Source organism: Olea europaea, chromosome 14 (genome assembly GCF_002742605.1).
Source record: "Olea europaea var. sylvestris chromosome 14, O_europaea_v1, whole genome shotgun sequence".
Taxonomy (NCBI): Eukaryota; Viridiplantae; Streptophyta; class Magnoliopsida; order Lamiales; family Oleaceae; genus Olea; species Olea europaea.
In genome coordinates, this window is record NC_036250.1 from 16,583,101 (window position 1) to 16,599,333 (window position 16,233).

General features: G+C 32.0%; 1 protein-coding gene across 1 annotated transcript; it reads right to left on the reverse strand.

Moving 5' to 3' along the window:
• Window positions 1–1,345: 1,345 nt before the first annotated feature.
• On the reverse strand, window positions 1,346–15,544 carry LOC111409581 (UDP-glycosyltransferase 90A1-like). The gene is made up of 2 exons (XM_023039613.1): window positions 15,307–15,544; window positions 1,346–2,795 (listed from the first exon to the last, which is right to left on the reverse strand). The coding sequence occupies exons 1-2, from the start codon at window positions 15,542–15,544 to the stop codon at window positions 1,393–1,395; spliced, it is 1,641 nt and encodes a 546-aa protein (XP_022895381.1). The 3' UTR covers window positions 1,346–1,392.
• Between the last annotated feature and the right edge of the window lie 689 nt (window positions 15,545–16,233).

Below are 16,233 nucleotides of genomic sequence, written 5' to 3' on the forward strand. Positions count from 1 at the left end.
CAAAAAATAATAGGGATTATATTTCTGCATTCAATCAAAAGCTTCTTCATATAACACATTCATTGTACTTCCATTGTCTAGGGGCATATGGTGAAATCATTCTCCAACTATTATTGCCTGGATAACTATTACCTCCTCTAAATGACATGAATTTCACTTTTAGGTTCTATAGATTTAATTGAAGAAGATAGAGATCGTTGATTACCTGTCTTCCAGAAAGTTTCTAAAACTGTACCTCATTCAGTAGGCCAGCCTTCCAAGATCCTTATTTTTGCACATAGAGCAGCATGATCCACTATTAATGAGTTGAGTTCTTCAGCCATTTTTTGTATGGTTTCAGCTACCAACTTTTTTCGTAGACTATGGCATTAAGCAGGGGATAGATTCTCTTGATGTCTTACTTCAGTATTCCTTCATCGCGGCTTTAAACTCATTCTCATATTAACTAGATTAAAGTTGACATTCTTAGTTCCAACCTCCGACAAACTTACCTACTCCAGATTCACCTACGCTTGAATGATTTTTGTAAATTTCGAAGGTTTCTCAATTTCAATAGATTGATTCGTGGTTTTCTTTGTTCAAATTTTCACAGATTGTGCCCATTGTTGGCGGTAAAAATTATGATCAACAAATCCCTCTCAAATAGTCATTTCTCCTCTTGCTTCAGTTTGAGCGTCAAAATTAGATAGTTTGGGGGGGACAAAATTCCGACTCTATGAGAGGAATTTGTTGATCATAATTTTTCCCACCAACAATTCTCATGCTACTGAATATAGCGGATGATGATAAATTAGCCTTATACAATTTCAATAGCCATTAGTTATTGTAACCATTTCTAAAAATGTCATTTTCATGTTTAATAAATAGTAGAGCCTGACAGTATTGCAGTGATCTAAAATTGAAATCATCTTTAAATCCGTCTACTCCTCATTTATATAAGCTGACTTTTTATATTTTCTTATCTCAATTATATAGTCATATTTTTTATTGAAAATATTTTATTTTGTTTATTTAAAAATATACCCTTATTTAATTATAACTAATTTTTTTCACTTAATCTTGAAATTGTACAAATATAAATAAGGGTAAATTAGAAAAGTTTTTGATAAAAAATTATTTTTCAATAACATTAAATAAAATTTTTTAATTTGTGTGAAAAACAAAGTCAACTTATATAAATGGGATCGATGGAATATTAAGTATTTTTTAGTTACTTTTTAATTTTTAGTTAAATTAAAAATTAAAAATAATTACTTTTTATTGAAAAATGATGAGCTAATGAAGCTAATTATTATTAATTATGAAAAATATTATTATAAAAATAACTAAATAAAAATTACAGCACTGCTCAAAATTAAATACTTTATGATAAATAAAACCAAACATAGTTCTTCACTTGACCGTTTCTGCATGCAACTCATTTATGAGCTCATTCAATGCCTTCCAAGAGGACCCGCCTTCTGCAACTGCTTTTGCCGCGGCGCCTCCGATCTCCTTCACCTTCTTTCGCACCTTCTTCCCCATCTCTCCCTCCATCAACTCTTTCACCATTTTCTCCAAATGCTCCCAGCTCACAAAACCATTCCCAGAACCATCAAAAATCTCAAGCCTCAGTCCAATTTCAATCTCCTCCACCACCATCTTTGCATTCAGTGGTTGATCCGCCATCATCGGCCATGCCAGAATTGGTACATGTGCACATATACTCTCCATTACTGAGTTCCATCCGCAGTGGCTTAAAAATCCTTGAACACTAGAGTGTTCAAGAATTTCCCTCTGATCAACCCATTCTTTCACCAGCAGTCCTCTGTCTCTCACCCGATGTTGAAACCCATCATCATCTTCAGCTTGCTTATTCCGAACAACCCACAAAAAATTGACGCCAGATTTTTCCAACCCAATTTTGATCTGCTTGATTTGTTCTCTTGATATATCTGCTTGTGACCCGAATGCCACATACAGAACTGGTTTTCCTTCTTCTTGCTTTCCGTCAAGCCATTGAATCCACGACCGTGTTTGGCCATTTTCCGCCTTGTTTTGTGGTGGCGGCGCCGACAGACAAAGCGGTCCAACACACCATGCTTTCGGACCGATTTCCCTACTCCAGTAATCAGCGTAAACTGATTCCAGCTCGTAGAAGCTGTTAACAATTATACCATAGCTTTTCCCCGTTGCTTGAATTTGCTCCGAGACATATTCAGAATGTTCTGTATTCTGGTACTCTGGATCTACAAACACAGCATCAAAATCATTTCTTGAAAATTTAATCCTAGGAACACTTGGAATCGTGAATAATTTTTTATTATCCGATCCCATATCTATAAAAAGCTGCCGAGATTGAGCTACAGCAAATGAAAGAGCCATGGAAAAATTGCTCATGCCGTAATAAACAAATCTTGGGATGCCAAATTTCTGGGCTGACTCCAGTGTCCAGCCCAGGAATCCATCTGTAATCATGAAACTAATGCGTGGGAGAGAATTTAAGGCCTTTTCAAAGTAGGGTTTCATGAGTTTTGCAGCAATGGCTAACCGAGACCATTGGGACATATCAGGGAGTTTATCTGTACTTTCCACGCCGGGAGGTATGCCATCGATGTTTTGCGGGAATGGAAGGTCGATGATGGATACTGTGGTGTCGAAAAGAGCGGTAGAGATGAAGGGCCGGTTAGCCGGTGTAGTGAAGAGGGTGACGGCGGCGCCGCGGTGGAGGAGGAGGCGGGCGAGGTGGAGGACTGGGATTGTGTGTCCCTTTGACATGAAGGGAAATATAACTACATGGGGAAGAAGCCATTTTTCTTATTTCTCTTGAGGCTATGAATTATAATTGCAGAGGTATATATACTTGATTTAAAGACGAAGTTAATCCCTTATTTGGTGGGGGATTAAAATCGTTTTTTAGTAGATTTTAATAAAAGTTGTTGAAATGTATTGTTGAAAATTATAAATCCCATAAAAATATGTGATTAAAATAATTGTAAATTTTGACTTAGATTAATGTGGGTGTTTTCAATTAAAATTTTAATGAATTTTAAAAGATGATGAACTCTAATGAATTTCGTGAATTTAACTAGATTCTTACAAATTTCATAAGAATTTCATCAAATATGGTGAAATTTCAAAAGATTTGATAATATTTATTTTTAAGTTTGAAATCCATCCAAATTTTTTAAAACTCTTCTATTAATGAAAATTTTAAAATCCACTGAATATTGATGATACATAAATATTAAAGAATTTCATTAAAATCTCGATTGAGGACACCTAAATTTTAATGGATTTCATTAAAATTCATTAAAATCTCAATTGAAGACAACTAAATTTGAAATAATTTTTAAAATTCATCACAATAGTAATTGAGGATACCTCCTTAAAATCTAGATTTTAATTTGTAACAAATACGAGATTAATTTATTCGAAGTGAGTCGTCCTTCATGTGAGGGGGGTGAACAGATTGATATACAAGTAGCATATTCCGTTTTTAAATCTTGTCAAATGTCCTATTTGTGGAGTTTCATAAGCATTTATGTGATAATCAGGCAACCTATCCCGTGTAAATTTCCTTATAAGTGCTTTTTTTGAAGACAGTTTATACTTACAAATAATTTTGTAGTTGACTACGTAATTAGTGATAAGACACTGGAGTCAAAAGATGATTGACATATGGAAACAATAAGCGAGGAGATATTTACCACCGTTTGGATTTTGTTAAAAGTTAAATTTTTAATAAATTTTAATAAAAATTATTCTAAGTCGTTATTTGATGAAGATTAGTATCAAATTTTTAGTAAATTTTGATAAAAATATATAAAATGTGTGATTAAAAAATTGTGAATTTCATAAAATATGTTGTTAAAATTATTTATTGACTTAAATTATATTAAAATCTAAATTTTAATTCTTACCAAACAGCAGCTAAATATATGTAATTGAAAAATTGATAAAAGTTATAAATTCATTAAACGTATTGTTAAATTAATTTTTTTTATCAATTTTTTGCTATACTAAACTTATTTCTAGCATCATATAAAGTGTATTATAATATTAATATATATTAACTTAATCAATATCATTAGCAAATTATTTCTAAGTTCTATAAAATAGAACTAATATATTTATTATTTAGCAACTTTTTTTGATTTAAAATATTATAGCCTCCGTTTGAGCCACATTATTGTAAAAATGAGAATGAAAAATATAGTCGTTATAAACCCCACACAAGAGATAAAAAGTCAAATATAGTGATTTGATGTGATGGATAACGTTCATATTTTTCATTTTAATAAAAAAATAATGGAAATCCGACGTGGGGCGTGGAAGGTTTTGATCCTTTTGTTTCGGGATTCAAATAGGCCTAATTAGTGAGTTGAATTAGACTAAATCAACTTACTATAAATTTATATGTACACTGAAATAATATTGTTTTAGTAAACTTATAGTTGCGAGTTATACTTGAATATAAGAGTATCCACAATCTTACGTTACCTAATTAGAGAGTTGAATTAGACTAAATCAACTTACTATAAATTTAAATAAATTGAGTTGATCAACTCATTACCTCATCAATCACGCTAATGTACTTCTAGAAGCACATTCTTAATTAAAGCGATGGGTCCGATGACAATTACTCCGAAAGTTCAAGACATGCGGGTTACCGACATGATTTGATATTAATATTTTAAATAATAAACTCTCACTTATTCTAAATGCCTATTTGTCGTTCTTTAATTTATTTTATTGTTTACTGTAGAGTCATTTTCAATCACACGTTTTCACAATAAGATATTATACATATATACCAAAAGTTTTTATATTATTTAACTACACATTTTTCTAAAAATCACTATTTAAAACTTGAATATTATTACATGTACATCGAGTTTTACATAATGAATTAAATAATACTACTTGTCACTATATCATCTGTCGATTTAAAATATAGTCAATTTTTCATCTAATTTTTTCCCTCCGCATCATTTTATGTAATCTCCTATATACTATTTTTACGTACAAGTAGCATAATTCTTAAAACTTTTTTACGCCAAAGAGGATCTAAATAAAATAAGTTTATATAAGTAATGATTCTTTGAAAGAATATGAAATATATTTTTGGATCCGAAATAAAATTAATTTTATAGCTAAAATTTAGAATTCAATCAGAACCATTTCTAAACTCATTTTTAATTACATATTTAGCCAATAAAATATTTTACACTTAAATTAATTTTTTTTTTTCACTTCTCGACCACAGATTCTTTCAAAAATTATTATTACAAAATATGTTCTCCCAAAAAAAAAGGATTGAAACAAATCCTTAGTTTCTAGTCATAAACAGCTTATTTGAGCCCCATTTTTAGGAAAAAATAAAAATAAAAAATGCATTCTTCTATATTATTTTGACGTTATTTCAACCACACATTTTTAATAAAATAATATTACACGTAAATTCAAAATGTTTCTTTATTATTTTACCACACATTTTCCATCAATATACTATTCAAAAATTAATTTTTTTTCCTAAAATGGGGCTCAAACAAGGTGAAACCCAAAATCCAATCGATTTCAACTAAAACCAAATTGAACTAGCATGTTGGTTCTAGTTTTTTATATGATAAAATTTCATTATCAAAGCCAAATATTAATTTTTATCAAACATTTTCTAGAACATACTAATACAATCTATTTATTTACTACTATTTCTACCAACCAATAATTTTAACATAAAATAAAAAAATAAAACCTAAAGAAAGTCATAACATGGACAAATCAATCTCCTACAACGTGCCTCTGATTTTTATCGCATTTGCAATGATAATCTTCTTTCTCCTAAATCTATCGCATTTTTAGCCACCACTTCAATCATAATTAGCACAAACATATTCAATCAACATGGTGACTTCGCTCGACCTTTATTCCACACCGATCTAGATTTTGCATCTAACAAAACCTAACACTTTAAAATATAATAGACCACGTTTTGGTAGAATCTTCGTCCATAATGTTGAAACCTAATTTGATAAGATTTGATAAGCAAAACGTAGTCTACAATTATTATGACAAAGACATGACAATATACACACGGTAGGTCAAGGAGAAAGCATTTGAACACGTCTCTATTGTAGTGTACCATAATTTAGAACGATTTATTATCTTCATCGAGGTTTAGCCCATATTTGGTATCGATTTAAATTTAGATTTAAATTTAAGTTAAAGTTAATAATTAATTTTAATTATGGATCTTACAACTTTTCGATGTATACTAGAATATAGAAATTTAGCTTGGTAAATTTTAATCTAAATTCATTAAGTTTGCACACAAAAGTTATAGTCCCACGGGGTGGACCTTCTTTATATCATGTGAAGCTCCTTCTATTGGCCTCAGTGTAAACCAGCAACGCTCATAGAATTATTTGCGATAACGCGTAAGAAGCGGATAGGAAAGATTGCATTCACACATCTTATCTTGTAGTGGGACGCAGGAAGATAATTTTGATACAAGTTAAAGTTTCTTTCAGACATTAAACAGTTCCATTTTTCAATTATAAGTAAGCCCCTGTTTGATCCCATTAAATTAAATTACATTACATTACATTTTTCTCTCTCTTATTTTCAACTATACAATCTTCCATAAAATAATATTATACGTAAATCGAAAAATTTTCCTTTTTTTTTCAACCACTCATTTTTTTAAAAAATACTATTCCCCCCATTTTCATTTTCAAGTAATGGGAATCAAATAGGGGCTAAATAAAGTGCTTTCAAAGCTAATAATATAAGTCCAACATGGTGTGCTTTTTTGTTTAATGAGAATAATGATATCTAAGGCCTGTTTGGTACTGATTGAGAATTAATTTTTTTAGCCTTAGAAAAAAATAGGTCTCACCTGTGAGTCAATAAGTCAAAAATAACAGCTGACTATATTAGCCCCTGTTTGGTTCCCATTCTTTCCTCATTAAAATTAAAAATATGATCGTTATCCATCACATTAAACCGCCAACTTTGAATTTCTATCTTTTGTGTGGAGTCCGTAACAACTATATTTTTCATTCTCATTCTTCCAAAAATGAAAAACAAACGGGGGCTAAGTAACGATCAAAAAATTGATTATTTTGCATGAAAAATCAAAACCAAACAGGAGCCTAGTAACATTGATGTTGAACATCAGTGTAAGTGTCAACATATCATAATTCATATCGAATGATTCGTAATTTTTTATATTTAATTGAACCTATAATTTTATGTCATTAGTTATACCACCTAAATTGATATTAAACTTAACAGTAGTCAGTAGTATTGCTAAATAGTTCTTTGATCATTCAATGTGTTCCAATACTTATTGTTTGGTTATATTGTTGAACCCCGTCGTAAATAAAATTGTTTGGAAGGACCGTATCCACGCATCTCATTACAAATTAGAGTAGCCTTCAAATATAAAAACTTAAGGGGAATTTACATAAATGTCACTAAAATTAAAAATACACAAAAAAATTTCATTTGCACCAATTTCTTCCAAAAATGTCACTTTTCTCCTGTAAAATGTCCATTTTACCCTTTGACACCTTTTTATGAGCAATAAATGTTTGATTTGAATGCAATTAATGGTGTGATGTGATTATTTGTTTTATTTATTTTTAACATTGAAGATATGATTATTATATTGTAGAATATGAATTTTTTATCAAAAAATGGGTGAAATCTCAAAAAAAAAATAAAAAAAAAAATACACACACACACACGTAGGAGTAGAAACCCTCATTCTTTTTCATCATCTCCATTCCCTCATCAACAAGGCAACAAGAAAAGCTATTGATCAATCTCAAATGTGAGCTACTAGAAAAAAATGAATAAATATGTATTTTATTGATTAATATGAATTTTTGTTAATAAAAAAGGGTAAAAGAAATTTAAAAATGAAACATAAACTACAAACCCTAACTTTTCTCCATCTCTATAAATTACAAAATGTCATTATCACCATTGAGATTTTAAGTAATTTCTTCCATTCAAACCAAACACTATTTTCATTAAATGTCTCTTTAATGAAAAAGCCAATCTAACTTTTTTCATTTTGTCATTGGTACCTCAATAGTATTGACCATATTTAATGTGCTGTGCTGAAGAAGCCTGAGTTCCACCCACTGTCGCCTGCTTTTCGACATTTTTGACATTTCAACTGTCGAATTTGATGTTTACAAACCGTCGGGTTAGACGTTTGAAATGTCGAATCCGACATTTACAAACTGTAGAGATATACAGTTTTACTGTCAATTTGAACACTTCAAAACAATGGAAACCCTTGTTTGACCTTTTGCTATTGTACGGATTTACGTATTATGTAGTGTCACTTTCATGCTATTAAATGCCAACATATTGATTCTGAATTTTTACAGTTGTAATCTCAACATTTCAGGTGTGAGTAATCATTTGAGATTTATCGTGTCGCATAGGGAAAAGTTTGTTTATGCGGATGACATATAGAAGTGGAGAGGAGACAAAACCACTTTTCATTTTGGTGCGGACAAGGATTACCGTAGCCGAACTTTTGTTAAGGTTGAAGGACAATCCCCGCACTCAAATTGAATTGAAGTTCAAAGTCCCCAACTTGAATATACCTCCGGCTGAAATATGCAACAGTTAAATTTTAAATTGATGGTAAAAGTACTTGCCAAATGTAATCCCGGAAATGTTTCCCCTATGTAGTGTACATTCCGAACTAATGTTATTAATTTGTTGTTATTATTATATGCTAACAAAAAATTGGTCGTTATGTTTCACAAGCAAAGTACTGGTCATTACAGTTACATTAGCACAAACGGGATAAATACATTATCTTTCATTATAAACTTAGCCGATCATTATGGTTCCGTTAGCTTCGACTGACAATTTGTCGAAATGGAAAATTGATTTCCATGACACAATAACTCACAAGCAAAACACCAACATTACGTCCCGACAGTTCATATGTTATTCCTGACAGATGGTCTCTGTAATTCTCGACAGTTTAGAACAATAATTGCTTCCAAAAATACACTACTGCAGTTATCCATTATGGACATGCTATTGCTATACGTATGCAGATGACGTGATCAAAATCACCCATACTAAAAAATACTATACATAATTTCTTACAAAATGACCATTTATTGCACACTTCCATTGTTATCGACATTTTAATCTTCTCCCCCACTTTCTCCATCATAAAATGCACTAATTTCTTTAAATAGTCCTGAAGTGACTGGGAATGTTACCCTCCATTAGACGTGTTGGTGATGTAACTAGCCAAAAAAATTCAAATTAAACTCAAAATCAATCCAATTCTTTTTTTTTTATTTTTTATTTTTGCCAATTCACAAAAATCAAAACAATAAAAATTCAAAGAAAAATCACCTTTCTACCGGAGACTGTCAAGAGTTAAACTTGTTTACCAAAAAAATCGATTACTTCGACTGCGACCCAAGCCAAATTCTTATATTCCACCCACATAGTTAATCGAGTACTTGAATGATAGATTACGCTTGTATTTTTTGTGGTCTTCGTCGACGATGGACATTTCCACGCTGGTCGTCGACAGCAATTTTAGTGGGGTGGGCAAATTGAATGAGTGAGGAGAGTGGGTTTAGGATTTTTTTTTTTTTTTTTTTTTTTTTTGGTGAAAATTTTTTGATCATTTAGAGGGGCAAAAATTTTCAAAATTGACAATTTTGTGAAGACTTTAAAAAAGTGATATTTTTGTAAATACAAACCTAAAATTTGACATCTAATGTAATTTCCATAAAAATTTAATTTGAAGAAAGCTCCACTTTTGTCTCTCTTTATTTTCAAGGGTCAAGCCGTTTGTACTGCCCTTAGAATTGAATGTTATAGTCTCCTCACATGGGGGACCCACGTTCAGCACGTAGTACGGGGTGTGTGTCACAGCCCTATTTTGAATTAATAAGGAAATAAAGCGATTTGAAAGGTATTAATATGGGATCCCACGAGGTGTGACTTTTACTTTATGAGTCTCAGGTCAATAAATGGGATCTAGTGATTAGCTTTAATTTTATTGAAAAGACCTCATACGACAAGACAGAATATTTTGCCCCGTTATTTTCAATTAATTACTAAATAGCGAAGGGGCACGTACTTCTTGTCCACTAGTAGTCTAAAAATTCATATAACCTCCATTCTTCATGTTGATAAAATGCAAATTGTATCAAGTTAACATAAGTGTGAAAATTGAATTGAAGATGATCAAATAAGAAGATATACTATTAATCAACTAATCGAATTTCATATAGAGTAAACATGTGGGGTGGTCTACAAATTTTTTAAATCATAAATCATATTATATCAAATTGATCTAACATATTTTGAAGACGGTTTCCAAATTATTGGGCAATATCTTATGATCGTACATAAAATAAGTATTTAATTTTTTAATTCCTTTTAGAAATATTTAAAATAAAATACATGCTTTTGATGTTATTCTCTTAATATTTAATTTAATCTCAACTGGTAAAAGGGTAATTAATGAATGCTTAATAAACTTTTGATGGATTACTAACTTATTCGTTGATCTAGAAAAGTGTCACAATCATTCATTCATCAAGTATTATTCTATTAATATTTAATTTAATCTCAATTGATAAAAAGGGTTCCTAATGAATGCTTTTATTAACTTTTGATGGATTACTAACTTAATCGTTGATCTAGAAAAGTATCACAATCGCTCATTCATCTATTAAAAATTCTCATCCAAGTATTTGTTGACAACCCTTGTTGGAAACGTCTAAGTGGCCAATGTAGGAGAATTTGTTGCCTTAAAATCACTGGATTTTTCATGTTTGATCATCAAGAAATTCAAGAACTATAGTGAAAGTGTACCTGAATCAGATATGATTAATACAATAGTTGAATCTTGCGGTTTAGTCTTCCAAATCTACACACAGTCCATAATTCTCTCTGGTGATGGAAGACAGAATACAATGAGTAATACATTTACGTGTGATTTGGAGACTATAACCGTATTTATATATTAGTGTTCCTTGACATAATTCGGCTCATCGTAGAATTAGAAACTTGGGTCCGATCTCTACACCTAAAATATTCACATTTTAATTGGATACATTAAAACCCAAAATAACTGGGTTTAACTAAATTTGATAACTTTTGATTCAATACACAATAATTTACACATATAAGCCTACACAATCGTTTAAAATTTCTTACAATTTCTCACTTGGGCTATATGTGTCATCTTCTAATTGTGCATTAAACATGACCTTATGAGTACTCAAATTTTGTTATCATTACTGAATGCATCTCCAAACAATCTTGTCCATCAATCATATCAATATAGGATCAAAGCGGCTTTCGTTACTTTCATTATAGCTAAACACATCAATGATTACATATATCGATATAACTGAATGACATGAATCAAGCATGGATCTGTAGCATAGAAATTACATGTGATGTGATCTGTAACATGTTATTTCCAACTGGTCCACCTTAATATCTTAGTGAGATCATTTTAAACAAGTTCAGAGATAATAAACCAAATAAACCTTATAACCAAAAATAACTTTAACCATAAACCATATCCTAAATAACAGTTCATGTATCCAATACGAAAAGCAAAAATATAAACTCCTACTGAAACTAAATATCCTCAAAAGACATTACACCAATATGAGCAGTGTGCTTATCAAAGACCTTGGGTATCAATCCCTTAGTAAGCGGATCCGCAATTATGGAGTTTGTCCCAATATGCTCTATTGAAACTTGTCCACTCCGAAGTTTTTCTTTAACAGTCAGGAACTTGATCTCTATATGTTTTGACTTCGTCGAGCTCCTGTTATTATTGGAATACAGCACAACTGATTTATTGTCACAAAATATCTTAAGTGATCTTTCTATATTGTCCACAATTCACAGCCTAGTAACAAAATTACGTAGCCATATTCCATGATTTGATGCCTCATAACACGTTATAAACTCCGCTGCCATGGTGAAAATAGTTATGAGTGTCTGCTTAGCACTTTTCCAGGAGACGGCACCTTCAGCAAGTAGGTAAATATAACCTGAAGTGGATCTCTTACTATTTTGGCATCCCGTGAAATCAGAGTCAGAATAACCAATGATCTCCAACTAATTTGATCTCCTGTATTTGAGTATGTAATCTTTTGTTCTCTGTAAATACCGCATGACCTATTTCGCTGCTTTCCAATGATCCATTCTCGGGTTACTTAAATATCTCCCTAGCATCCTAACAATGTATACTATATCCGGACGCGTATAAACCTGAGCATACATCAAACTCTCTATAGCTAACGAATAAAGAATTTTCTACATTTCTTTAATTTTCAAGTCATTCTTAGGGCACTGATCTAAACTGTACTTGTTCCTTTGGCCACAGGGGTGTCACCTGATTTACAATCTTGCATGCCATATCTTTTAAGTACTTTTTCGATATAAGTCTTTTGTGATAATACAAGAATACCCCGAAAACAATCTCGGTGCATTTGAATTCCTAATACAAAAGTGGCGTCACCAAGATCTTTTATCTCAAAATTCTTTGCTAGAAATCTCTTGGTTTTGTGCAATAAGTCTATATCTTGCTGACAAATAATATGTCATCACATATAAAATCAGAAAAATATACTTACTCCCACTGAACTTGTGGTATATACAATCATCGATCAAATTCATCTCAAAATCAAATGAGATGATCAATTGATGAAACTTATAATACTATTGACGAGACGCATATTTAAGTCCATAGATTGATTTCATTAGTTTACAAACCATTTGCTTTACATAAACCGATACAAATTTTTTTGGTTTTACCATATAAATTGTTTCATCAATATCACCATTAAGAAACCTATATTAACATCCATCTCATGTAACTCAAGATCGAAATGCACTACCAATGTCGTTATAGTCCTGAAAGACTCTTTCGAAGAAATCGGAGAGAAAGTCTCTTTATAATTGATGCCTTCTTTCTATGTAAATCTCTTTGCGACAAGACAAGCCTTATACCTTTCTACATCACCCTTCGAATCCCTCTTGGTTTAAAATATCCATTTGCAACCAATGAATTTCGCCATACGTCATTATCTTTCTTGGACTTTATCTCTTCATTCATGGCATCAAGCTACTTTGAGAGTTAGAGCTTTCCATGGCTTGACGTAAGTTGATCAGATCATCTTTAACCATTCCAATGTCAATTTCATGTTTTTGGAGAAATACGATGTAATCATCCGAAATTGCACTTCTCTTCTTTCTAGTGGATCTTCTTAATGACATTTGTTCTTGAGGCTGTAAAGTTTGTTCTTTTGGAACAATTTGTTGACCTTGAGAGGGAGATACGACATTGTCTTAATCCAGAGTTGTTTCTTGAACAATGTCAGTGATAGAAACCTGATCATTGTCAATGACAATTGGAGAAATTTCAACATATTCCTTCTCAAAGACAAAGTCTGTAACCCTTTCTCTCCCAACAAACTCAACATCATCAAAGAACTGAGCATTTCTTATCTCAAAAATTGCCTTAGTTGTGGGATCATAAACTTGTAACCCCTGGATCTTTCAGAATATCCAATAAAGTAGCAACTAATGGTCATTGTGTCCAGTTTCTTTTCATTTGGCTTATAGGCCCTTGCCTCAACTAGACATCCCAAAATATGTATATGCTTCAAACTAGTCTTCTTGCTCGTCCAAAGCTCATAAGGGATTTTATCAGTGGCCTTAGTTGGAACTCTGTTGAGTATATACACTGCGGTCTTTAATGCTTCACCCCGGAGAGATTCTGGTAAGGTAGAATGACTAATCATACTCCTCACCAGGTCCTTAAGTGTTCTGTTTCTTCTCTCAGCAACTCTATTCATAGTGGGCGAATCCGTCATAGTGTACTATGGGATGATATTGCATTCCTCTAGGAATTTAGCAAATGGTCCTGGACGTTGTTCACCTGAACTGTCATATCTGCCATAGTATTCACCCCACGATCAGATCTGACATTTTTATTCATTTTGTCAAGTTAGTTCTCAACTTCAGCTTTAAAGTTTTTTATCACAGCTAAAGACTGTGATTTTTCATGAATGAGATATATATAGCCATATTTTGAAAAGTCGTCCATGAACGTTATAAAATATTATTGAATATTCCAAGAACCTGTAGGGAATGGTCCACAAATATCCCTATTTCTAAGTTCCAAGATGTCTGAAGTCTTATTGGCTTGAAATCTCCTTTTGTTGGTTTGTTTTCCTTTTATACATTTGACACACAAATCATAATCTATGAACTTAAGAGGATCGAGAATCCCGTCAAACATAAGTCTCTCAATTCTCTTCTTGGAGATATGACCTAATCTATTGTGCCACAACGAAGCAGAATTCTAGCCAGTTAATTTTCATTTTATACCTCGATTACTTACATGCAAAGATTCATAAAAGATGCAATTGTATCAATTGAATAAAGATTATCGTAACCTAATAAAGAACCGGAACTAACCAATTTTGAATCATAAAACAAACTAAAGTTTTCATTTCCAAATGAACAAAAATAACCAAATTTGTCCAAAGTAGAAATCCAAATCAAATTCCATCTAAAAGATGGTACAATAAATGTCTCATCAAGATCCAAATAAAATTCAGTCTTTAACAATAATCTAAATTTTCCTATTGCCTATGTTTCCACCGTCTTGCCGTCATCAACATAGATATATCTTTCACCATCACTTGGTTTTCAGAAACTCAGGCAACCATGCATATATATACTAATGTGAGTTGTTGTACCAGAATCTATCCACCATGTATGTCTAGGTACCGAAGTTAAATTAACCTCAGAATAAACCAAATGAAGAAGAATACATTTCTTTACACGCCATGCCTGGTAATTGCTTATGACCTGCAGCTCTACAGAAGAAAAAGCCACCTTCAGTTGGTTCCTTGTGCTATTTCTTTTGCAATGCTGTATCCGCAGCTTCCTTATCATTTTTCCTTTTATTGTTCCTTTTGTCCTTAGAGGTCGTGGCCAAATGAACACTTTCTGTCTTTTCATGCTCCAATCTTTCCTCTTCCTAGACACAGTATGAGATGAGTTCATTAAGGGACCATGAGTCCTTTTGAAAGTTGTAGCTCACCTTGAATTGATTGAAAATGTGCCGGAAAGGATATCATAACCAAGTGCACCACAAGTCTTCAGATAAATCCAACTTGAGTGCCTATAGTTTTAAAGTAATGTGAGGCATTTCCATAATGTACTTCCAAATGTTTCATTTCCCTTTATACCTCATTGAGACAAGGTTTACCAAAATTGTACTTGTTTCGGCCTTTTCATTCTTGACAAACCTCTTCTCAAGATCCTCAAGAAAACCCTTAGTCATGGTCGCCTTATCGAATATAGTGCCCTGGAATGTTTTTGGAATAACACGCTTTATGACCATTAAGCTTGTGTGGTTTGATCGTTCCCATTTTTTCATCTCCCTCTTGTCATCAGAGATACTCTTATCAGTAAGTGCAGTAGGTTGATTGACCCGGAAAGCAAGGTCCAGGTCCATGACTCCGAGAATAATCATCACGTTCTCTTGCCATGCCCTAAAATTTGTGCCATTAAGCATTGGAATTGAATTGATGCTAGCAAAGATATTAGCATCAGAATCTAAAACTGAATTAGAGACCGATTATTTTGAATAGCTCATATGGATATCTTTAATATGTAAATAATAATAATCCCAAATAGTGGTAGGACTCATTACAAGATACCTAGCACAACATCAATATCTCTTTGCACAGAAATATTGACTTGTAAGTGGTATTCTTGGCGTAGTGATCAAATATTGACAATAAACACAACGTGTCAATCAATAAATCTTTCTTTGGACCTATTTATTGATCACACATTAAATCAAATAATCGTCACATGTTTATCACCACAAATGCACATGTATTCGGCTAAATATTGACCTTCCTTTGGACCGATCAATATTCTCATGAATAACACGTGCACAAACACCTTTTAATATTCTAAGTGAATTAATTTCCACAAGAGAGGTTGCTTTGGCAACATGTTACTTCAATTAATTCACTTTCGAATATTATATCTCTTAAAAGAGTTCTTAGTACAAGAATTTGAGAAAGAAAACCACCAATTTTGTATATTTTATTTAGTTTTAAACTTTAGGGGCCTTAGGGTTAATAATTCAAAACTTTAGGGTCAAAATTAATTAATCCCACACTTTAGGGGCCA

Coding starts and splice junctions, on each gene's coding strand:
- LOC111409581 (XM_023039613.1), bottom strand. CDS start 15,544: ATGGACCTGGACCTTGCTTTCCGGGTCAATCAACCTACTGCACTTACT. Junction 2,796..15,306: donor GAATGAAAAGGCCGAAACAA/GTACAATTTTGG, acceptor AAGAGAAATAAG/AAAAATGGCTTCTTCCCCAT.